Source organism: Hyaena hyaena, unplaced genomic scaffold (assembly GCF_003009895.1).
Source record: "Hyaena hyaena isolate Hyena2069 unplaced genomic scaffold, ASM300989v1 scaffold_250, whole genome shotgun sequence".
In the NCBI taxonomy this organism is placed as follows: Eukaryota; Metazoa; Chordata; class Mammalia; order Carnivora; family Hyaenidae; genus Hyaena; species Hyaena hyaena.
The window spans coordinates 1374925-1400114 of NW_024080882.1; the positions used below are offsets into that span (position 1 = coordinate 1374925).

General features: G+C 39.7%; 1 protein-coding gene across 1 annotated transcript in view; it reads right to left on the reverse strand.

Moving 5' to 3' along the window:
* Window positions 1-25190, reverse strand: part of HSD17B4 (hydroxysteroid 17-beta dehydrogenase 4) — an 85853-nt gene that overhangs the window by 48243 nt on the left and 12420 nt on the right. The window contains exons 3-11 of the mRNA XM_039244950.1: window positions 23973-24080; window positions 22012-22071; window positions 20560-20581; window positions 20412-20458; window positions 17451-17535; window positions 15698-15885; window positions 6517-6608; window positions 3067-3091; window positions 1090-1218 (exon numbers count right to left, since the gene is read on the reverse strand). Of these exons, the coding sequence (XP_039100881.1) occupies window positions 1090-1218; window positions 3067-3091; window positions 6517-6608; window positions 15698-15885; window positions 17451-17535; window positions 20412-20458; window positions 20560-20581; window positions 22012-22071; window positions 23973-24080 (756 nt within the window). The remainder of the gene's footprint in view (window positions 1-1089; window positions 1219-3066; window positions 3092-6516; window positions 6609-15697; window positions 15886-17450; window positions 17536-20411; window positions 20459-20559; window positions 20582-22011; window positions 22072-23972; window positions 24081-25190) is intronic.

Consider the following 25190-nt stretch of genomic DNA (forward strand, 5'->3'; position numbering starts at 1 on the left):
TTGGGAAATGGAGAAAAATCAGCTGAGGTAAGCAGTGTCTGGTTAGATGAGAGAAGACTCTGAAATGAACCGTCAGGCAGGGAGTAGATGCACAGAGCACAAAAGGGTGAAGAGCTCATACCATCCCCCACCCGGACGTGCACCCCAAACACAGGATTACAAAACACAGCAGACAAACTGGCAGTGGGGGTTGACATACATATCTTATATCATGAGTTCTAATAGCTCATGGAACAGAAACCAGGCACTAGTTAAAAACAGAAGGCAAGTCATCAGGGAAATAAAAATCAAAACCACACTGAGATTCCACCTCTCGCCAGTAAGACTGGCTAAAATGAGCAAATCAGAGGACTCTAGAAGCTGGCAAGGATGTGGAGAAATGGGCCCCCTCCTACACTGTTGGTGGGAATGTAAACTGGTGCAGCCCCTCTGGAAAACAGTGTGGAGGTTCCTCAAAAAATTAACAACAGAACTCCCCTATGACCCAGGAATAGCACTGCTAGCAATTGACCCAAGGGATACAGGAGTGCTGATGCATAGGAGCACATGAACCCCAATGTTCATAGCAGCACTCTCAACAATAGCCAAAACATGGAAAGAGCCTAAGTGTCCATCAACGGACGAATGGATCAAGAAGATGTGGTTTATCTATACCATGGAATACTACATGGCAATGAGAAAGAATGAAATCTGGCCATGTGAGCAACATGGATGGACCTTGAGGGTGTTATGCTGAGTGAAATAAGTCAGGGAGAGAAGGACAAATACCATATGTTTGCATGTATAGGAGGATTAGGAGGAACTTAACAGAGAACCAATGGGGAGAAGAAGGGGAAAAATAGTGGAGGAGAGGGAGGGAGGCAAACCATGAGAGACTCTTGAATGCCAAGAACAAACTGAGGGCAGATGGGGGTGATGGGCATGGAGGAGGGCACTTATGGGGATGAGCACTGGGTGTTATATGGAAACCAACTTGACAATAAACTATTAAAAAAAAAAACAAAAAACCAGAAGGCAGGTCCGTAAGAGGAGAGAATGCTCTGTTGCCTCTGGCTTCCCAGCCAGGAGTGAAGGGAGCTGGGTCTCTACCTTGAATTCTCTGGGGCTTGCTGGCACTCTCAAAGTCACAGATCTTCTTCCAATTGGCCTTCACCGCCTCAGGGGTCATGGGCTGATTCTTCTGCCTTACAATGGCTCCAAGGGTCCGCTCCCAGCGTACTGGTCACAGAAACGAAACAAAGACACTAAGCACAGAGTTTACAAAGGACACAGGACATAAAACTTATCTGAGCCCCTGAATTTGGGTTTTTTTTTGTAATGTTAAGAGAAAGGGAATTCAGGGGGGAATAAAAAGATTCTCACATCTGAAGAGCTGTACTATAAGCCTTTTAAAGGTGCTTTTCTTGAGATAACAAACCCATGAAGATAATGTGAATTTTTTTAAAAAATACGGTTAAAGCTGAAGGAAAACAGCTCTCCTCTGACCATGTCAGATAGCACTAAAGGAAGACCGTAATGCTGAATCAGAAAAAATTTAATTCTATGTAATCACACCAAAAGACTGACTTCATGACCAAAGATCACTCAGGTAATATGTTTTGAGATCTTTGTTAAACAGCAAAGTGAGGGATAACCAACTTAAAATGTCACATAACCCCAGATAATCCCCCATGCCTCCCTTTGCTCTTGCTCTTCTCCACAGGAAGTCAACTTGAATAGGGAAGATTCATGAAAATCATTAATGCTGGAGAAGTTCTGTGAGAATTTTTAGACTGTTTGTTGCCTTTCAAAAAGCCCAAGGAATAAAATAAGCACTAGTAACCTTATTTAAACATATTGGTCAGATTTTGGTGATTATTAAATTGAAGCTTTGTCTCAGGGAGTGACAGAAATACATGCTTCTAGAGTTTTCTTATTGGTCAAGTCTCAGAAAAAAGTTTTACTGCAACAATTGATTTCCTTTCTTAAATGGATATCCTGAGACACTTATTCTGAACAACGCTTGAGTAATATACAGTACCGTAATAACCAAAGAGAATAGTCATTAATGATAAAAACACTGATACTCTATCCTCTATCAATGCCCTCCAGTATTGACACCCTTTTAGATAATTCCATTAATTCGGATACCAGCAGCCAACTGAAAACTCTGATTTGAGATACTGGAATTTTTCAGTTTTTTTAAATGTCATGAAGCAACTATCCAGTGTGGAATTCCCAAGACTGGGGAGCTGGGGAAAGAGACGGTGGAAGCCAAATGAGTTTACTATTGGACCAGAGGGCAATAACTGCCAGACATCAGTTGCAATTTCTGTCTCGGCAAGTAGTCCGCTGTGAGTCTTGACCATCTGCTGTGAGTCCTGACCGTCACCTCCCGATGTCTCTCATGGCCCCAAGGAAGAAAAGAATCAAACGAGAGAATTGGAGAATTTGCCTGCTGTGCTGTCTAGGCCAGGACTCTTCCCATCTTTTCAAAACAGCCCCCTCTCTCACTCATTTCTCTGCAGGAACAGCAAGAACAATCACGTGGGGGCACATGGGTCTGTCCAACTCCTGATTTCGATTCAGGTCATGATCCTGTGGTTCCGGAGTTCAAGCCACAGCACCGGGCTTCATGCTGATGGTGTGGAGCCTGCTTGGGATTCTCTCTTTCCCTCTCTCTCTCTGCCACTCCCCAACTCGCACACGTGTGCATGCTCTCTTTATCTGTCTCTCAAAAATAAATAAACCTTACTGAAAAAAATCATGTGGGATGCCAGACATAGGAGGACAAACAGACTGTGCTGTCTGGAGAAAGAGGCAGTTATGCACAGGCCAGACAATGCTTGAGTAAGGACTGCCAACAGGGAAAAAGCCCTCAGCAGTTTCTTGAAAATGCCAAAGGCCTTCAGGATGGCTTCCACATTTTAGAATGCCTGTTGGTATAACCATGTTTGAGTTTGAAGATGCGTGCACGAGCTCCGACAGGCAGCCATTTGGCAAGACCTTTACCCAGCTCCAGTTGGATGTGCAAGGTTAAAAATATAGAAACAATGTATGGCAAATCAAAAACTAGAAGAGACTTACATTTTCCAATCCATCCTCCTCCAACCTACCAAAAAGAGGGGAAAACAGTTATACCATCAAAAGTGAATCACAAAGAGAACTTTTTAAATTAGAAAAACAGGCAGCTATCATACTAAGAGTATTAGAAGGCTACATGACAATGGGTGAAAATAATACAGTTCTACAAAAGTCTGTGGGCCTCCATGATTTTGCTTTATTCATGACATCAGAGCAGAAATACAAAACAACATAAAGTGGTGGAGAATGCTTACGGAGGAAAAGCATGACTTATGTCAGAAACTAAGGCTTTAGGGCCACCTGGGTGGCTCAGTCGTTTAAGTGTCCGACTTCAGCTCAGGTCATGATTTCACTGTTCATGAGTTTGAGCCTCGCATTGGGCTCTGTGCTGACAGCTCAGAGCCTGGAGCCTGTTTTAGACTCTGTGTCTCCCTCTCTCTCTGCCCCTTCTCTGCTCATGTTCTGTCTCTCTCAAATATAAGTAAACATAAAAAAAAAAAAAAACTTAAAAAAAAAAACCCTAAGGCTTTAAGGCTTTATACTCATTCTTCTAATGATTAGTTGTGTGACCCTCAACAAATTATTTGAACCCTAAATCCAAGTTTTCCCCTATGTAAAATAAGGATAATAATATTCTTCATGAGATAACCATAAAGGTTAAATAATGTAAAACAGTACGATTGCCCCACACAACACAGGCATGAAATAACACATCCTTCTAGAAAAAAATGGTGAATAAAAACATAAAAGGAAAGAAACAAAATTAGGGGTGACTTAAACAACTACATATAGTCGTTTTAATAAAATATAGAGAGAAGGCAAATGCCCAAATATATTAATTGAAAGATCAATTCTTTTCTAGAGGTCACACAAGGGAATCCCCAGAAAAAGTGTGATGTTAGGAAAAAAAAAATCTTCAAGCACCACAACTACAAGTGTTAGAATTCCACAAGCATGGGACAAGAGAATATGTATCATCAGATAGCACACGTTAGTGGCTCCGGGTCAAGGGCGTGGCTTTTTATCACGCTATGCCTCCCTGTGAATATGCCCATAACTTTTACAACAGACCAGTTGGCCCCGATGCTGGCAGGGTAGATAAGTCAGCAGTGGTTCTGGTAACAGACTACACAGATACCGCATTCTACCGTATGTGGGCAGTGGCGCAAGAGGCTGTGAGCTCCTCCAGGTGCTGGACACAGGGACTCTGAACGAGCCAAAGAATCCCTATCTTACCCTCTAGGTGGGTCTCAGAACTTGGCAAAATTTATTTCCAAGGTTTAAGCTTGGATATTATAGATGTTTCTCACTATGTTTTATCAATCACACATACCAAATGTTCCTCACTAAAAATGTTCACAACATAAAGAACAACATATAAAACTGTACCTATAACATGACCTTACTGTCTCTATGGGTTTCACTGTACATATAAAATGTCTATCTAAGAAAAGAGATTATTCATATATGATACACATTTAGGGACGCCTGGGGGCTCGGTTGGTTAAGTGTCGGACTTTAGCTAAGGTCTTGATCTCATGGTTCGTGGGTTCAAGCCCCACGTTGGGCTCATTGCTGACAGCTTAGAGCCTGGAGCCTGTTTTGGATTCTGTCTCCTTCTCTGCCCCTCCCCCGTGCATGCTCTATGTCTCTCTCTCCCCCTCAAAAATAAGCATTAAAAAATGTTTTAAAAAGATGCATGTCTAATAAAAGACTGGAAAAATAGAGAAAAAATATTAATAGTAGTTATCTCCAGATAAAGGTAATATGGATGGTTTTTATTTTCTTCTCTAGACTTTCCTGTATATTTGAAATCTTCTATAAAATCAAATAGGATTTTTATCTATAGAATTAATAATAAAAATTCCTTAATGACATAAAAGACAGGCAGGCCAAATTCTGAAACCAAGATGGTTTGATATTATTAAATCTGTAAAGTTCTTAAAAAGTTATTTTCACTCCTAATTTTCCACAATCTGAATTCAATGTCTGTGATTAAAAAAGTGGAGGTGTACATCTCTGCTTAGATATGCGTATTTTTTATTTTATCAACTTTTTATTCAAATGTATCTGGTTAATATAGCATTCACTTCCAACTAAGCCAGGTAATTGTGCTACCAAGAAAGATTTTTGGAGGTCATAGTATTCTTCATATAACAGTTCATTATTACCACAGAGAAACAAATAAAGGTGGGGCAGGGAATCTAAAATATAACAGTACTAGGGGAAAGAAAGAGATCACATGCAAATGAGGAAACAAAAACGCATAAATTGGCATAAAGGGATCTAAAAGGACTTTGATTATGAAGTGAAAACTGGATCTCACGGGAAGTTTGGATTCTGCGTGCTTATTTTTACGATAAACATTTAAAGCTCTACAACATGGAAAAATAGGAATGCTTATTTTTAAAAATTAAAATAAATAATAGGTGGGGCGCCTGGGTGGCTCAGTCGGAAAAGCCTCCACCTTTGGCTCAGGTCATGATCTCACAGTTTGTGGGTTTGAGCCCCGCATTGGCTTCTATGCTGACAGTTCAGAGCCTGGAGCCTGCTTTGGATTCTGTCTCTTCTCTCTCTCTGCCCCTTCCCCGCTCATGCTCTGTCTGTTTCTCTCTCTAAAAATGAATCAACATTACAAATTTTTTAAAAAACAATAAATAAAATAAATAATAGGTTATATTTACTGACCTAGCCCACCCAGGCTAAATTTCTGCTACAATGACATAATAGTTACAGTTGAAGGGTAACTGTTATGTACTGGATCCACTGCTAAGAGTTTAAAAATAGGGTTTCCCATGATCATGACAAAAACCCAAGAAAAGTGATGCTAGGGTACATTAATTTGTACAATATTGCAGCGGGCCAACATCTGTCAGAATAGAGAATTCAAACCCCAGCCTGGCTGACTCTAACCCGTTAGCCCCATCCTCCTACTTTAACATTCAGCCACATTTTCATTTGGTAAGAATATTAAAAATAAAGAAACACAGAGAAACAGAATTTATCAAGTTGCTGTTACTTTCTCAAAAAGGAACATTGGTCAACACTTGTTCCTTAGTCAACTATAATATTTAAAAAATACAAAAGTGAGGGGCGCCTGGGTGGCTCAGTCCATTAAGTATCCGACTCTTGACTTTGGCTCAGGTCATGACCTTATGGTTTGTGAGATCGAGCCCTGTGTCAGGCTCTGTGCTGACACCACAGAGCCTGTTTGGGATTCTCTCTCCCTCTATCTGCCTCTCCCCTATTCACATTCTCTCTGGCTCTGTCTGTCTGTCTATCTCTCTCTCTCAAAATAAGTAAATAATCATTAAAGAAAAATACACAAGTGGTATCAAATGATGCAGATCTTTCCCAATGTGAATAACTGGAAAATATTATTGTTTAAATCATTTTTGTTATGTTTAATCACACGAACATTGCTTTGAGAGAAAGCAGGAAGGTGCAGAATACCTCAAACAAACCACCGTTTTCCTCACAGCTCTCATGGCAAAGCCAAAGGACCAGGGGTGCCACGTATTCAGGCTTCAAAGCTTCCATGAGATCTAAAACACATCCCCAAAAATGTTTATGACAAGAATATATACATATTCAACCAACGATTTTGCCTTCTGAAAACTCCTTACTTATAAATCTTGGTAACTCAGAGACTTTTTAAAAGGAGGAACAGAATCAGATCTACAAAATTAATCGGTCTAACATTCAAAGCTTTTGAAAGAGCTGTTTCATCTCTTCCAATTTTGAAGGTGTAGTCAACAGATACAGCTTTCCAAGAGGGGCAACATACCATTCAGGAGAAGCAAGTTAAAGCTACCTAGGCAATAACTGGTGAGCAAAACTGTATATAACATGAGGAACAGAAGTAATCATTTGTCTCCAAAACCATTTGGCTCTCCCAGCAATTTAACCAGAAGCTAGAAAAATACAAAACAGCCTTGATTATTGTAATGGCAGTAAGATAATGATGTGAAATGAAGCTTGCAACCATCCCTGATGAGTAACAAAGTGTAAGAAATATTTTCCCACTGCCCACTTTCTCTGAGCAACTTAACAGAGTAGAAAGGAACTGGCACACCTTGGAGATGTTGTGGGTTTGGCTCCAGACCATCACAGTAAAGCAAATATCCCAATAAAGCTAGTCATATGAATCTTCTGGCTCCCCAGTACATATCAAAGCTATGTTCATGTTACCCTGTCGTCAGTAAAAATGTACATTACCATTATGCCTAAAAAAACACTGTACATATTTTAATTTTAAAATACTGGGTCACCTGAGTGGCCACCCAGTCGGTTAAGAATCCAACTCTTGATTTCAGCTCAGATCATGATCTCACGGTTTGTGAGGCTGAGCTCCGCATCGAGGTCCATGCTGAGCATGGAGCCTACTTGGGATTCTCTCCCTCTCTCTCTCTACCCCTCCCCTGCATGTACTCTCTCACTGTAAAAATAAATATTTAAAAAATAATAAAAAAATAAAACACTTTATTGCTAACACATGCTAATCATCATCTGAGTTTCCAGAGAGTTGTAATGTTTTAGCTAGATGAGGGTCTTCCCTCGATGTAAATGGGTGGTGGCTGCTGAAGGCCGGGGTGGCTACGACAATTTCTTAAAATAAAACAATGCCGTATGCCCCATCACTTGACTCTTCCTTTTACCAATCATCTCTCTCTAGTATACGATATTGCTTGACAGCATGTTATGCACACCAGAACTTCTTTCAAAACTGGATGCAAGTTTAAAATGCCCTAGCTTGGGGGCTGCATGACAGCTAGTCTTTAAGATGGCCACAGTGATCCCCATCTCCTCTTATTCATCCCTTTTTGCAGCCCCTCCCACAATGTACCAGAACTGGTCTGTGTGACCAGTAAGATAAGAGAAAAGTGATGTTGTATCACTTCTAAAATTGGATTATGAAAGATGATGCAACTTCTGCCTTGGTGGCCGTTTCTCTCTTTTCAAATTATTAGCTCTGGGGAAACCGGTTACCTTATCGAGGGGAGTCCTGTGGAGAAGCCCACACATTGCAACACTGAGGCCTCTGGGAAACAGCTCGGAAAGAATGAAGGCCTCTTGCCAACTGTCATGTATGTGTTATCAGCTTGGAGATGGAGCCCCCAACCCAGCCAAGCTTTCATGTTACCGGAGCCCCAGCAAATGTCTTCACCTTCAGTAAGACGTTATTAGAGACCCACAGCTTCTGTGCTAAGCCACTCTAGATTCCTGGCCCCAGAAATTGCCAGAGATAATAAATGTCTGTTGTCTTAATCCATTAAACCTTGCAATAATTTATTACACTACAATAACTAACATAGCTTGAAAAGTTATGTATGCCTACATAATGATGATTCTTTTATCTCGTAAAAACCATGTAAGTTACATACATTACTTTTGATTTATCACACATATTTCAAATTGGGAAATGAAACTGCAAATGTCTCCACACATTCCTTATAGCATCAGGTTCTTTAGCAAATAATTCCTTTTGATAGCTTGTAAGTGGATATTCAGGAGGAAGAAAAGAAAAACTCTGGGGCAAAGTAAATTTTCAGCATTCCTCCAACTGTAAAACGGTAACAAAAATCAAAATAAAAAATAGCAAAAATTTAGAATCTGAAAGGTCTTTTAAAAATGATCTATAAATCTGAACTGAACATTCTTTTAAAAATGATCAACAATTTCTCTCACTTTAAAAACAGGTCCAGAAAGATCAAGTCAGCTGTCTAAAGTAGATCTTACTTTCCCAACTTCTTTTACTAGAATACAGTGGGAATAAAGAATACTACTTTACACATTTACCTAACATCCCTAGAGGCAGAGACCTGTTCAAATAAATGGAAGCAACATTCACAACAAAAAACACATTAAAACCTAAAGTTCTCAGTATTTCTTGAAAATTTACTGCTTCCCAAAAAGTGTAGAACCAATGGCAAAATAAAAAAATGACTAGGGTAGAAATCTAGCAAAAGAATGATAAACACAAAATTCTAAATAGTGTTTATCTCATGGCATGAAACAGAAGAGTAGAATAGAGGATACAAAATGAGAATGCAAGTTATTGGTAATGCTCCAATTCTGGGTTTGAGCAGCAAGTTCATGACTATTCATTATATTTCTATGCTTTTCTTCTTACCAGTAACCTACATTGTTTTGCATACATATATGAAGTGGCCTACCTAAAAGGAAAAGATGATGGTATCTGTCCTTCATATCATTTGGTTCTTTCCCATGATATAAATATGAGGAGATTTTAAAATGTTCTCTAAACAAAGAGTTTTTAAAATAAGGGACTTTTCAAAATGGTCTTGGGGCACCTAGGTGGCTCAGTCAGTTAAGCGTCTGACTCTTGATTTCAGTTCAGGTCATGGTCTCACTGTTCGTGAGATTGAGCTCCACATCGGGCTCTGTGCTGCCAGCTCAGGGCCTGGAGCCTGATTCTGATTCTGTGTCTCCTTCTCTCTCTGTCCCTTCCAACTCACACTCTGTCTCTCTCTCTCTAAAATAAATAAATAAATAAATAAATAAATAAATAAATAAATAAAAATTTAAAAATGGTCTTGCTGACAAGACAAAGGAAAAAAAAATTAAATTCCTGGTCCAAACAGTTATTCTAATTAAAGTGAATTGGTTAGGCACAGCTTTAGCAAAGGCTAGCAAGTATATATTTAGAATTACAAATCCCAAGTTCTAAGATGGATTCTAGCTCAAATGTGAAAAGTAAAGGGTACTACAAATAAATAATTTACATTCCATGAAGAAGCTAATTTTAAAATAATTTCACTCGGGGCGCCTGGGTGGCTTAGTCGGTTAAGCGTCCGACTTTCGCTTAGGTCATGATCTCGCGGTTCGTGGGTTTGAGCCCCGCGTCGGGCTCTGTGCTGACTGCCAGCTCAGAGCCTGGAGCCTGTTCCAGAGTCTGTCATTCCCTCTCTCTCTGACCCTCCCCTGCTCACGCTGTCTCTCTCTCTCTCCTAGAAATAAATAAAACATTAAAAAAAATTTTTTTTAATAAAAAAATAAAATAAATAAAATAAAATAATTTCACTCATCAACTGCTTTGAGTCACTTCAAAGAAGCAACTTTTAAAATATTATGAAGATCTCAGGGCACCTGGGTGGCTCAGTTGGTTAAAGCATCTGACTTCGGCTCAGGTCATGATCTCACAGTTCAAGAGTTCAAGCCCCACATCGGGCTCTGTGCTGACAGCTCAGGGCTTGGAGCCTGCTTCGGAATCAGTGTCTCCCTCTCTCTCTGTCCCTCCCCCATGCATGTTCTGTCTCTCTCAAAAATAAACATTAAAAAAAATTTTTAAATAAAATATTATGAAGATTTCCTTTCAGAAATATGTTAAAAAAAACAGAAGTATTAAAAACCACAAGGCGGGGCGGGGGGGGGGGGGAACGCCTGAGTGGCTCAGTCAGTTAAGCGTGTGACTTCAGATCAGGTCATGATCTCACAGTTCATGGGTTCAAGCCCCACGTCAGCCTCTGTGCTGACAGCTCAGAGCCTGGAGCCTGCTTCAGATTCTGTATCTCCCTCTCACTCTGATCCTCCTCTGCTTATGCGCTCGCTCTCGCCTCTTTCTCTCTCAGAAATAAAAAACATTAAAAAAAAAACCCACAAGGTTGTCATGTCCACTAGTTAAGTAGTCTATCAATTATACAAATAAGTATAAAAATAGGCTCTCTTATCATACACTAAAATTTTACATTTTCAAAGAACAAAGCTGGAAGACTCTTATTACCTGAGCTCAAGATCAAGGGGCACCTGGGTGGCTCAGATGGTTAAGTGTTCAACTCCTAATTTGGGCTCAGGTCATGATCTCAAGGTTTGTGAGAGATCAAGCCCCACGTCAGGCTGAGCCTGGTTAAGAGACTCTCTCCCTCTCCCTTTGCTCCTCCCCCTCTTGTACTCTCTCTCTCAAAAACAAACAAACAAACAAACAAAAACCTAAAGGAATCAAAACTTCATGGCATTGATAAAAGGACAGGCGCACAGATCAGTGGAAAGAACACAGAATTCAGAAACTGACCCACCCTTATCCGGTCACCTGATTTTCCACAAAAGGGCAAAGACAACCCAAACCAAGAATGAGTACTAATTTATAGGACAAATAAATTGCACTAGTTTCTTCAACAAATAAATGGCTTTTTTTAAAGAACAAATGCTTGTATTGAATAAAACAAGACCTATAGTAACAAAATACCTGTGGACTTTATCTGGGTCCCTGTGGAGTAAGCCGACTCAAAAAACCTTTTTTTTTAAACTGTCTAAAAGACAGTCAGTAAATTTTAATATTAATTTGGTATAAGGTGATGTTAAAGAATTATTTTGTTTGGTGTGATGATAGCATTGTGGTTTTAATATCCTTATCTGTTAGAGATACACTTCCAAGAACTTATTAGGTGAAATATAAAAACTTACTTTGGAATATTACAGGGGAAAAAAAGGAAGAAGGTGACCAAAAAAAATCATTTTGAAATATACCCAGAGCACGGTGCTTTCCTTAACAAAGGGCTCCCCTCACAGGAGACTATCAGAGCTGCATGTGACCTAGGGGAAGGGCATTTAGAAGGCTGGGGCCTCTTTAGTCTTCCTATCTCAATTAAGGGGAGGGGGGAAAAAACGGCTAAGAAACTCTTCTGCAAGTCACAACCCATGACTCTGACTCATTAAAAAAAAAAAAAAAGGAGATTTAATCATAAGAACATTTCCCTTCCTCATAACTTACAGCCACATCAACAGGACTCCAGTATAACAAGAGTGGATTATAAGTGACAAAGCTCCAAGACACACTCTATTTAACAAATGGTGTTTAGTAAAACCCAAAAATGACAGGGAGCACAGAAACAAGGGCACAGAGGAAAAAGCCTCTGACAGATAGTTCCAGCACACAATGAACATGGCCTACCACCTCCTAACCACGTAAACTTAAAAAACCTCAACTAAAGACCTAATTATCTCACTTTCTACTACCCCAATGCACCATGTTCTGCTTTCAACAAAACTTTCAAGGCATGCTGAAAGGCAAGTACAGGCTGAAGAGATAATGTATCGGACCTAGATTCAAATAAAATAAAGATTTTAGAATGATCAGACTGGGAATTTAAAATAACTATAATTAGGGGTGCCTGGGTGGTTCAGTCAGTAAAGTGTCTGACTTTTGGTTTCCGCTCAGGTCATGACCTTGTAGTTCATGGTTCGAGTCCCACCTTAGGCTGTGTGCGGACAGGTCAGAGCCTGCTTGTGATTCTCTGTTCCCTTCTCTCTCTGCTCCTAAAGCACTCATGCACATGAGTGTGCTCTCTCTCTCAAAATATATAAACTTTTAAAAAAATCTTTAAAATAAATGAATAAATAAAATAACGAGGGGCGCCTGGGTGGCTTAGTTGGATAAGCGTCCGACTTTCACTTAGGTCATGATCTCGCGGTTCGTGGGTTTGAGCCCCGCATCGGGCTCTATGCTGACTGCCAGCTCAGAGCCTGGAGCCTGTTTCAGAGTCTGTGTCTCCCTCTCTCTCTCGCCCTCCCTGCTCATGCTGTCTCTCTCTCTCTCTCTCCTAGAAATAAATAAAAATATTTTAAAAAAATAAATAAAATAACGATAATTAATACACTATGAGTTGTAATGGAAAAAGCAGACAGCATGCAATAGATACAGCTACAATAAGCAGAAAGGTGAAACTCTAAGAAAAAATCAAAAGGAAATGTTAGAAAACAAAAGCAATATAACAGAAATGAAAAATCAGTGAACTTAAATATATGTCAATAGAAACTTCCCAAACTAAAATGCGAAAAGAAAAAAGAATTTTAAAAAAGGAACAGAATAGGGGCGCCTGGGTGGCTCAGTCAGTTAAGCATCTGAGTTCGGCTCAGGTCAGATCTCACGGTTGGTAGGTTTGAGCCCCACATCAGGCTCTGTGCTGACAGCTCAGACCCTGGAGCCTGTTTCGGATTCTGTGTCTCCCCCAATCTCTGCCCTTCCCCCACTCATGCTCTGTCTCTGTCTCAAAAATAAATAAACTATAAAAAAAATTTTAAAAAAAGGAACAGAATATCCAAGAACTGTGAGATAGCTGCAAAAGAGAGAACGCGCCATAGGGGAACGCCAGAAGGAGAAGAGAGAAATAGAAAAAATATTTAAAGCAATAGTGGCTAAAAGTTTTCCAAAATTAATGACAGACACCAAACCACAGATCCAAAAATTGAGAGGCTATCAAGCAGTACATTGCCAAAAAATCTCCACCTAAGCATATTATATTCAAACTTCAGAGAAACAAAGAGAAACATCTGGGAAGAAAACAGAGGGGGAAAAAACACCTTGCCTACAGATGTATAAGGAAAGGATTACAGCAGACCTCTTTTCCGAATCGGAAACCACGTAAGAAGCATGAGGAAGGTGGAGTGAAGTAGTTAAGTGTAGAAAGAAAAAAAACTACCAACCCAAGACCCCATTATCAGTGAAATCCTCCCTCAAAAGAGAAAAAGATTAAGGGAAAAAAAATAAAAGCTATAGAGTAGGGGAAAAAAATTTGCAAAATATGTATGTGAACAGAACTTGTTTCCAAAATACACCAAGAATGCTAAAAACTCAACAGTAAGAAAACAAACCACCCAATTTAAAAATGAGCAAAAGCCCAATTTAAAAATGAGCAAAAGATGTGAACAGACACATCACAGGAGTGGACAGATAAAAGGCAAATAAGCATAGGAAAAAATGCACATCACACATCATTAGGGAACTGCAAATTAAAACAGGAGATACCACTACAGACCCATGAGAAGGACTAAAATGCAGAAGACTGAAAACAGTACATGCTGGCAAAGATGTGGAGCAATGAGAACTCTCCTTTACTGCTAGTGGGCATACAGCATGACACACCCCTTCTGGAAGGCAGTGTGGAAATTTCTTACAAAGCTAAATAGTCTTAACATACAATCCAGCAACTACACCCCTTGGTATTTACCCAAACAAGTTGAAAACTTAGTTCACACAAAAGCCTGCACATGGGGGCGCCTGGGTGGCTCAGTGAGTTAAGCGTCCGACTCTTGATTCAGCTCAGTTCACAGATTCACAGTTCATGGGATCACAGTTTCATAGTTCGTGGGATCAAGCCCTGGCCTGGGCTCTGTGCTAACAACACAGAGCTTGCTTGGAATTCTTTCTCTCCTTCTCTCTCTGCCCCTCGCCCACTCTTGCACACACACTCTCATTGTCTCTCTCTCTCAAACTGAAGAAACTTAAAAAATGGGGGGGGGGTGGCGGGGGTACCTGGGCGGTTCAGTTGGTTAAGCGTCCAATTTTGGCTCAGGTCGTGATTTCACAGTTCATGGGTTCAAACTCCACATCGGGCTCTGTGCTGACAGCTCAGAGCCTGGAGCCTCCTTCAGATTCTGTGTGTGTGCGTGTGTGTGTGTGTGTGTGTGTGTGTGTGTGTCTTTCTCTCTGCCCCTCCCCTGTTCATGCTCTGTCTCTCTCTCTCTCTCAAAAATAAATGTTTTTTTTTAATTTTTTTTTAATGTTTTATTTATTTCTAGGAGAGAGAGAGAGAGACAGCGTGAGCAGGGGAGGGTCAGAGAGAGAGTCACAGACTGAAACAGGCTCCAGGCTCTGAGCTGGCAGTCAGCACAGAGCCCGATGCGGGGCTCGAACCCACGAACCGCGAGATCATGACCTAAGCGAAAGTCGGACGCTTAACCGACTAAGCCACCCAGGCGCCCCAAAAATAAATAAACATTTAAAAAAAATTTTTTTTTAACTGCACATGAATGTTTACAGCAGCTCTTATTCAAATTGCCAAAAGCTGGAAGCAACTAAGATGTTCCTCAATAGGGGAATTAATAAATTGTGGTCCCTCCACATCAAGAAATGTTATTCACTGACAAAAAGAAACGAACTTCAGTCCTCCCAGACATTCGGGAAGGAGAGGGGAAGATGAAGAGGTGAAGCACAGGAGACTTTCAGGGCAGTGCAACTATTTTATAGAGTAGAATTCTGCATATAACAGTGGATATAGAACATTATGCGTTTGTGAAAACCCATACAACTATACAACCAAAGAGCCAGAGTGGAAACGATGACCGTGAGTTAACAACAGCGGATCAATATCAGTTCATCTGTCATAACAGAGGTAGCGTACTAGTGCAAGGTGTTAACACGTATTAGGAAAAACTGCATGGAAAGTATCTTCATTATCTGCCCAGTTTTTCAGAAACCTCAAACTATTCTAAAAAATACAGCCTATTAGTATTCAAACATAATCATTACTACGAAACATATTCTAAAAAATACAGCCTATTAGTATTCAAACATAATCATTACTACGAAACAGAATGCTATTAGCAACTCCTGTAAAAAGCAACAACAACAAAGCAAAGATATATATGCATTTATGTGTAAATATACAGAGAAAAAGAATGAAAGTTCATCTCTGCGTGGTAAAACTAGGGGTCATTTTACATTTTTTTCCCTGTATGCTTTTCTAAATTTCCTATGATGAATACAAATTATGTCTAACGCCTTTTGAAACTGTAAGATAAATAACAGTTAAGTATTCAGAAAATGAAATACTTCTGCAAAGCTTACTCCACACAGACTTGTAGCTACAAACACTGGAAAACCTAAGCTACTTACCTTCAGACAAAACTGTCTGGGTCATCCGAGACCCGGCCGTAGGGGCAATGGTGTTACAATGAATGTTGCTTTCCTTGCCTTCAAGTGCAATAGTGTTTGAAAGGCCCAAAAGACCCAGTTTCGCAGCACTGTAATTGGCCTGGCCAAAGTTGCCGTATATTCCCGAAGCTGAGGAAGTCATAATAATCCTAAAAGGAAAATCCATCTCTCAAAATCTCTTTCCTATGTTTTGATAACACTGCAAATTCCAAACCTTTTTTTTTTTTCTTTTACTGTACTATTACACCTGCCAAAGCAACTCTGGGGGCGCCTGGGTGGCTCAGTCAGTTAAGTGTTTGACTTCAGTGCAGGTCATGATCTCACTATTCGTGAGTTCGAGCCCCGCGTCGTGCTCTGCACTGACAGCTGGGAGCCTGGAGCCTGCTTTGGATTCTGTGTCTCCCCCTCTCTCCGCACATCCCCTGCTCATGCTCTGCCTCTGTCTCTCAATAATAAATAAAATGTTAAAAAAATTTTTTTAAATAAAAAGCAATTCTGTATACTGTCATTAGGTTCTTACAATCATGATTCATACATGTTAAACAATAGTAATAATATAAGTAATCTCACAAAATTTAACTACAGAATTTGACTTGTTTTAAAAAGAATCGCCAATCAGGACCAAACAAATTCAAGTGTGAGAACATATATTCGTTATCGACTGAGAACAACACGAAATATTTATAAACAAAATAAAGTGGCAATATAGGAGTTAATGTTATGGTAAGAAGTATCAGAAACACCAGTGCTAATTCTTTAACCCTCGTTACACTGCCCCTCTCTTCGTGGATCATATTAAATGCCTCGTATTAAAACAACACCATCTCCAAAATGGGACCCAATCTCACTCACTCTATTTGGTCGACCAAGAAAAACAATTCATATCATTTATTTTCAGAAACTGTGAGGGTCAGGAGAAACTAGAATGCTCCCAGAGCAGGGGTCACAATTTACTGCTAGCCAATGTGTGTGAACCCAGGGTAAAGAGGAGGAACCGTGTCAGAGGGCACCGAGCCACCTCCGAGCTCGCCTCGTTCCAAGGCACTGGCACAGATGTAGCCACCGAGTCCTACAGCTCCCAAACCATTCCTAAAGGCCAGCAACACCTGTCCAACCAGTTTCAGAGAACTGGACATGACACTCACCTCCCCCCACTTGGTCAGCAGACACAAAATAATCCTTTGGTTAACATATAAAGTACAGCTGAATCCTCCATGTTTGTACTGCTCAAATATCAGAGAACAGCAGGAAATCCATTATTAATGAAAAGTAGGAGGTGAAAAGAAATGTAAAGTTGGCCAGCTCGGCTAATCTGTAGCTAAATGACCTCCAATTGAATGAGAGGATATATGCCAACCCTACATCCAAAAGGCTGGGAGGGGTGCCTGGGTGGCTCAGTTGCTAAAGCATCCAACTCTTGGCTTCAGTTCAGGTCATGATCTCACAGTTTGTGAGTTCGAGCCCCACGTCGGGCTCTGCACTGAGAGCGCGGAGCCTACTTGGGATTCTCTCGCTCTCCTTCTCTCTCTCTCTGTCCCTAGCCACCTTGTGCAATCTCTGTCTCAAAATAAACTTAAAAGAAAATTTAAAAAACAAAAAAAAGCCTACGTAGATCTGAAGGTAACTTCGTCAACGTCAAAGCACTTATCTTTCCCTGGACACAAGGACCCACACACCACGTCTCTAGTCCCCCAACAGCCATGTTCAACTCTACCTCCCAAACTTCTGCTTCTTCATATGAGGCCAAGCTGCCCGGGTCACTTGGAATGAGCCTCGCATATGGACTCTGTGGATTATATCTAAAACAACAAATTACTTTTATTATACATTTTGTTAAAAATTAGATAGGCATGACTCAGAATCAACATAAGCAATGATTTATTTATACATTCACTTTATACTAAACATTCATTTTACTTTTTCAAGTTCGTTTATTTATTTTGAGAGAGAGAGAGCAAGCAAGCATGAGCAGAGGAGGGCCAGAGGGAGAGAGAACCTTAAGAAGGCTCCATGCTCAGTGCAGAACCCAATGCAGGGCTTGATCCCACGACCATGGGACCGTGACCTGAGCTGAAATCAAGAGTTGGACACTCAACCAACTGAACCACCTAGGTACCCTTAAACCAAGCATTCAAAATCAACTACTGTCACACTACTCCCTGAGTACCCATTTTTGCTTTTGTCCCAATTATGTAAACAATCAATAGTTCACACTCATTCGTTAGTACACTCCTTATAATTCATGATAAAATTATTATAATCCCTGAGTACATCTGAACACGATGCCTTCTTTAACTTAAAAATAATTTAATTTAAAAATCCACTACTACAGAGCCTGGGTGGCTCAGTCAGTTAAGCATCAGATTTTGGTTCAGGTCATGATCTCACAGCTCATGGGTTCAAGCCCCTCATCAAGCTCCGAGCTGCTGGTGTAGGGCTTGCTTGGGATTCTCACTCTCTTCTCTCTCTCTGCCCCTCCCCCATTCACAGTTTGTCTCTCTCAATCAAAATAAATAAACTTAAAAAAAAATCCACTGGAACACCTGGGTGGCTCAGTCAGTTAAGTGTCTGACTCTGGCTCAGGTCATGATCTCACAGTCCATGGGTTCAAGCCCTGCATTGGGCTCTGTGCTGACAGCCTGAAGCCTGGAGCCTGCTTCAGATTCTGTCTCCCTCTCTCTCTGCCCCTGCCCTGCTGGCACTTGCTCTCTCTCTGTCTCAAAAATAAATAAACATTTAAAAAAATTAAAAAGAAAATCCACTACTTCAAATATTCAAGAATTTTACAAATATAATTGGGATTCATCACAAACATTAAAGTGTAATGTATACAACTGCTGAATCACTATGCTATGCATTTGAAAAAGATATAACATTGTATGTCAACTATACTTTAATAATGAAAATTTAATGAAATAAAGTTTTTAAAAAAGCATAATTATAAACTACACAGTTCACTGTTGAGAAAACACTGCTCCCTATTTCCCTATTTCTACCAGGCCAAACTGCAAATGAGTTGGGACAGAGCAGGTAAGAAAATGGAGGAAGAGAGGGAGGACACAGGGTGGACAGAGAGAAGCCCATCTGCTTTTGGAGATGTCAATCCAATGAACAGACAAGTTGGGGAATGGTTCAGATAGACAAACAACTGTAGATTTAATTTTGTTCTCTTAATTATCAAGGTTCTACCCACTGTAGCTTATTTTTCGTTCTGATCTGAAGTGTCAACAAAGGTTTTCACGTGTCTATTAGAAGAATAAGGTAATAATGAAAAGGGAGGAACTTAAGAAAGGAAAGACAAAGACGAAAGGGAAGGGGACTCGGGGGTGAGGAGTGCTGAGCTTGGGATAACAGCAGAGAGGGAAGTGGCCTGGCCCCACTGCAGCGGAAAGGAAATCGACAAGGTAATCCCCCTTTGCCATCAAATCCTAACTTTCTCAGGCTTCTTTTCTTGTCCCAGTTTGTTAAAACAGAAAGAAGAAATTAAAAGCCCTTCTTTGGTTAACTCTAAATCACAAAGATACTTTGATTCTTCCAAAAGAACCCCTGGCCATTTTCCCCAGAAGCATGCACTATGGACGGTGATGTGATGATTCACCTCAGTTACCACACCTCCCACGGCCTCAGCCACCATAGTTTACTTTCCTTCCCATGGCCAATGAAAGTAGAGGCATGAAGAGCAGACGTGGGGAGCAACTGTGACTTGTTTGTTATCTAAAGTCAGCCTTTCTGGGGTTCTTGGGTGGCTCAGTCGGTGAAGCATCTGACTTCAGCTGACGTCATGATCTCACAGCTAGTGAATTCTAGCACCACATCGGGCTCTGCACACTTCGGATTCTCTGTCTCCCTCTCTCTTTCTCTTTCTCTCTCTATCTCTCACTCTGCCCTTCCCCCGCTCACCCTCTACCTCATCATCAAAATAAATAAATGTATATTTAAAAATAAATAAGCTCAATCTTGCTGTGGCATTCCTACTCATTAGAAACTTCGAAATTACACTGAGCATTTTCCCTCCCTAGTTCTCAGATCTCCAACATGTTCAGTGCCTCAGACCCCCTTCTATATCCTGCTCTGGCTCTTAAAATAAGAATCACACAAGCAGGTATGCAGGGTAAAGACTGTTACAAAGAGTTAACACAGCTGAGGGGTGCCTAGGTGGCTCAGTCAGTTAAGCCCCCAACTCTTGATTTCAGATCAGGTCATGATCTCTCGGTTTGTGGGTTTGAGCCCCACACTGGGCTCTATGCTGACAACATGGAGCCTGCTTGGGATTCTCTCTCTCTCTCTCTCTCTCTGCCACTTCCCTCCTCTCTCTCTCTCAAAAATAAATAAACTAAAAAAAAAAAGTTAATCCAGCTGGGAAATGCTAGCATCTTCTCAAGAAGAAAAAGGGGACAATGATTTGAAAGGCACAAAATCCTTTCAGGTAACTTCTTTCAACTGATTTATCAGTTGATTTATTTCTGATTTATCAAATGTTAAAAGAAAACAGGCTACTTCCAAATGATGTTGTCATTTTCAGCTGTCAAGTTTATTCATCAGATTCATCATCTACATTGAAAGGAGCAAAAGTAGGCAGAAGTAGGTTTTCCCTTAAATATACAAATTCCTCAAATATTATAATGCTAAATGGACAGGTTAGGTCTCACAGAGACATATGTTACAAACAACTTACCCCAGTCTTCATCACTTATTCTAGCAAAAGAACAGTCCCTCAGAATTCTAAAAACAATGATATTATATGGGTTACAGGCAAGAAATATCTACTTGGAAAAAAGATTTCACATGCACATTTTATGTAGAATGAAAAAAGAAATACTCACCCAGCATTGTTGACCACAACATCTATAACATAAAAAAAAAAAAATTAATTTTTAAATCCAAGTCACAAATACAAAAGCAAGCGTGTTAATTTGCATTGGCTTTCAATTCATATATCTTTCAAAACTGGGGTCCCCCACCATTGGAAAAGAGTGCTATCAGAACAATCTTTAATACCTAAAGTAAAAACAAAATAAAACAAAAAACCTGATGCACAAGTATAGCATCCTTATCAGTGCCTTTTCTCTCAACGTACGTATGTACATTTTCCCACCTCCACCTTCTGCCAAAACTCTGTTAGCTTATTTGTAGAATTAGCTCTTGTCCAAGCCTTACGGTTCTTAGCATTCACTGGTAACCACAAGCCATCCCTTAATTAACCTCAGAATTCACTCAGAAAATAAATTTTAAAAGATTTGTTTTTGCCACTCAAAAGTCAAAAAAAAAATAGAAAAAAGGAACCATTTCTTTTAAGGTTCTTGTGGCTGTTTTCACCCTGCAACTTCACACCTCTGTGGACTCTATCCGTTTGTCAAATTATATGTGAACAAGTCCCATAAAAGTTTCACGAAACATAACTAGAAAAACAAACATCCTAGCCAAAAATTAAAGTGGAGGGAGCACATTCAAGTTACAAAAATTAATGTTTTCCAGATTGTAAACACATTGGGCTTCCCAGCGGTAACATTTCCCTCAAGTAACTAATAACCTTTACTAAGAATGTGTGTAACTAAACGAAGAAGATGATGTAGAGTGATAAACTAAACAATACATTCAAAGTGCTTCTTAAAAATAGATTTCTACTACATATAATTCACCTTAACTAATTTGCAAAACATTAAATCACTTCAATCCAAATCATAATTATCCAAAAATTCCACTGGGTTCTCTATTGCCAAAATATTTTATAGACATATCTGGGGTATAATTAAATTATTATAAATAAGCAACCTAGAAAATGCTAATTTTTTAAACATTTTTGAAATCCAGAAAAATATAAAACAAACTCGACACATTTTTGCATTTAAAAAAATGCCACCTCCAAGCCCTTTGTGAGAATAAGGTGGGGTATGTAAAATAATTAGTTTGTAAAACAAAACTAAAAACTTAGTCATAAAGAAAGGAGTTCTGGGACGCCTGGGTGGCTCAGTCCGTTAAGGGTCTGACTTTGGCTCAGGTAATGATCTCATGGTTCAAGAGTTTGAGCTCCACATCGGGCTCTGTGCTGACAGCTCGGAGCCTGGAGCCTGCTTCAGATTCCATGTCTCCCTCTCTCTCTCTGCCCCTCCCCTGCTGACACTCTGTATCCTTTGTCTTTCAAAAATGAATAAATGTTAAAAAAACTTTTTTTTAAAAGGGGGAGTTTTTTTTAATAAACCAAAGTAAAATCAAGAACACTTTATCAGGAAGGTAGAAAGTGCTCAGTCAAGACCATAAACAGAAAGAAACATCACCTATTCTTCCAAAAGTGTCCAGTGCTGTCTTCACAACTTTCTCTCCCGCTTCTACTGAATCTGGGGGAAGGGAAAATTAGGTGCAAAACATCAGTAATATCCCTCACAAATGACTCCTAAATTCTGTGGATCAGAGCCCAGGACAGATACTCTTCTCAACAGAATTCATTTCCACAAAAATAAATGTGTATTACATACATATCAAAATATATATGATCTAATTTTACAAAAGAAATGTAACCCCTATGACAATTCTTTAAAAAACCAAAAAAAAAAAAAAAAGGGAGAATAAGAAATTTGGCAACCACTATTTAAAATAGCACTGTCTAATACAACTTTCTGTGAGGAGGGAAATGTCCTATTTCTGTACTAAGACAGGAGCCACTAACTACTAACCTTGAAATGTGGCTGGTATGACAGGCAAACTGAGTACTTAATCTTGTTTAATTTGTATTTAATTTTAAAAAGCCACACGGATACTTCCCCTTAAAGACATATATTAGATGTGAGGAGGGAGGAAAGAAGGTATGCGTTTAATTTGAAAAATCATGTTCAGTGCTATATTAACTACATATGGAGACGCTGCAACATTAAATACAAAAAGTAAAGCCCAACAAAATAGTGTGGCTTTCTTATCTTCTGCTCATTGGCCCAGGGGAAGAGCTCATAGGCCCACAGTTGTGTGTCACATGGTCAGGTGTCAACTCAACACCACCTTTCTCTATACTGCCTTTCTCTATTCTCTCTGCAATCACTGGGAGGAGCCGGGAAATATATTCCCTTCCCTGAGACTCATACAGTCCTGTGTTAGATCTGCCAGAAAGACATACCCATCAAAGGATGGAAAAGTAGGAGAAGCCTGCAGATGCCAGTCAATCTCATGAGCAGAGTACAGGTGAAAGCTCACAGGCACAGCTGGGTGAACCGTGAGACCCATGTGCTACAGGCTGACAAGGTCACCCACTTTCCCGGACATGCACTTACCCAGTCCTTCAAAGGCGATGCAAGCCTCTAATTCTTTGTAATAAAACCCTTCACACTTGGAAACCTAGAGGGGCTTCTGTTTTCCTTACTGAATCTTGGGTGATACAGGTCGCATCACAAAAGTGGGGAGAGGTGGGGGGGTGTGGAATTATTACCTTTATAAAAGTGATTCTATATGTTGAAAACATATTTCTAGCTCCTCAGTGTGAAATGATGTTAGGATGTCTGTCTCATTATTCCCTGGAATGCTCAAAACAATCATTTCTTATTTCCTGTCCTTTAAAATTTCAAAATGAAGGCACTGGCAATCTAATTTTATCCCTGGCCAATAAAAACAATCTAATTTGCAGAAAAGTCAGTAAGTACGTGCTTCTATTTGAGAAGGTTCCTTACGGATACTATTACAATCAATATATCAAATACTGTTTTCCTGGTGGCTTCATTTTAATACCTAACTTTGACTCTTAAGTTTTTATAAAGGGAAGAAAGTTACATACAGCGATGACTGCTTATGAAAAATGGAACACCGTGGTTGGGTACAGGAAGGGGGCATTTCACTTCCCAAGCTATATTACTTCACAACCTGTCCTAAAACAATTTTTAAAAGAAGAATCTCACGTTACTCTGTAAAAATACATAAAACCTTTTAGCTAAAATAGGTCTTCCGAGAATAAGAGCATATTCATATCCACATCATTAATAACTTACTGATTTTATCATGTGCTTATTAATAAAAATACTACATAAGCAATATGCTAAAAGTTAGACTCATGAAACAATCTATATCAAAGGTTTTTGAAAACCTCATATGTTATATTAAGTTAGATACCCAAACAGATTTGGCTGGCTCAGGGAAAAAAACTAGTCTCCTAATCACACTGGAATGCTGAGATATTTGCTCAATGATTATTAATGGGAGCAAAAGCATTAGTTGAAGGAGAATAAAAGAAAGAATACAGTTCTTGCAAATATCATACCATAGTTGGCCACGGCTTTCCCACCTTTACTTCTTATTTCTTCAACAACCTTATCAGCAGCAGAGGACCCTTTACCAAGTCCTCTGAAGTCCCCTCCTAAGTCATTCACTGCAAGGCAAAAACACACAGAATTCATTTCTAGACGATCCAAATATGAATTGGAAATAAAATCCTACAATGAAATGTATTTCTTCAGTCACCTCCTCAATTCCCTCCTTCAGTATTCCCATCTCATTAAACATGCCATGATGGGCACCTGGGTGGCTCAGTCAGTTAAGCATCCAACTCCTGATTTCAGTTCAGGCTGTAAACTCATAGTTCACGAGTTTGGGCTCTAACTAGGGCTCTAAGCTGACGGCGTGGAGTCTGCTTGGGATTTTCTTTCCCTCACCCTCTGCCCCTTCCATGCTCACATGTATACGTTCTCTCAAAATAAATAAATATACTTTAATAAATAAACACACAAACACACCATGAGCTATGCACTTTCAAACATGTCTTTGTTTTTAGATATAGATATGAAGCAGAAAACATATTTAAACACAGGCTCATGTCATGAAGTGTTCAACTCTGCAATGGTTTTCCTTTTGTGAAAAAAAAAGAACGTGACTCAACCCAATTTCAGCAAAAAGAAGAAAAGCATTCATAAAACATATTGTATCCAGGTCTACAATAAAGGAAATAGAGATTATTTATTAAGAGAGACCAGAAACTATATACAGAACTCATGCATTCAGTTGCTGATTGATACCATGACTCCATTATTCCATGTTTAACAAGTGACCATGTTCACTACATAGCATCTCCCTATATCCAGTCATATAGATATAAACATTAATCTGTTACTATTAGCAAGGAAATCTACAGAGAGGAACAAAGATATATAAAACTGGTGCCTGACCGCAAAGACTTTCTCATCTACTGAAAGTTAAGTATGGGATGATTGCAGTAATGCACACATTTTATTTCTTTTTTTTTTTTAATGATGACTAGGCAATCTTTTTTTTAAATTTTATTAATGTTTATGTATTTTTGAAAGAGAGAGACAGAGACAGTGACAGAGCGGGTTTGGGGCAGAGAGTGAGGGAGATAAAGAATCTGAAGCAGGTTCCAGGCTCTGAGCTGTCAGCACAGAGCCCGACATGGGGCTCGAACTCATGAACCCTGAGATCATGACCTGGGCTGAAGTTTGACACTTAACAGACTGGGCCACCCAGG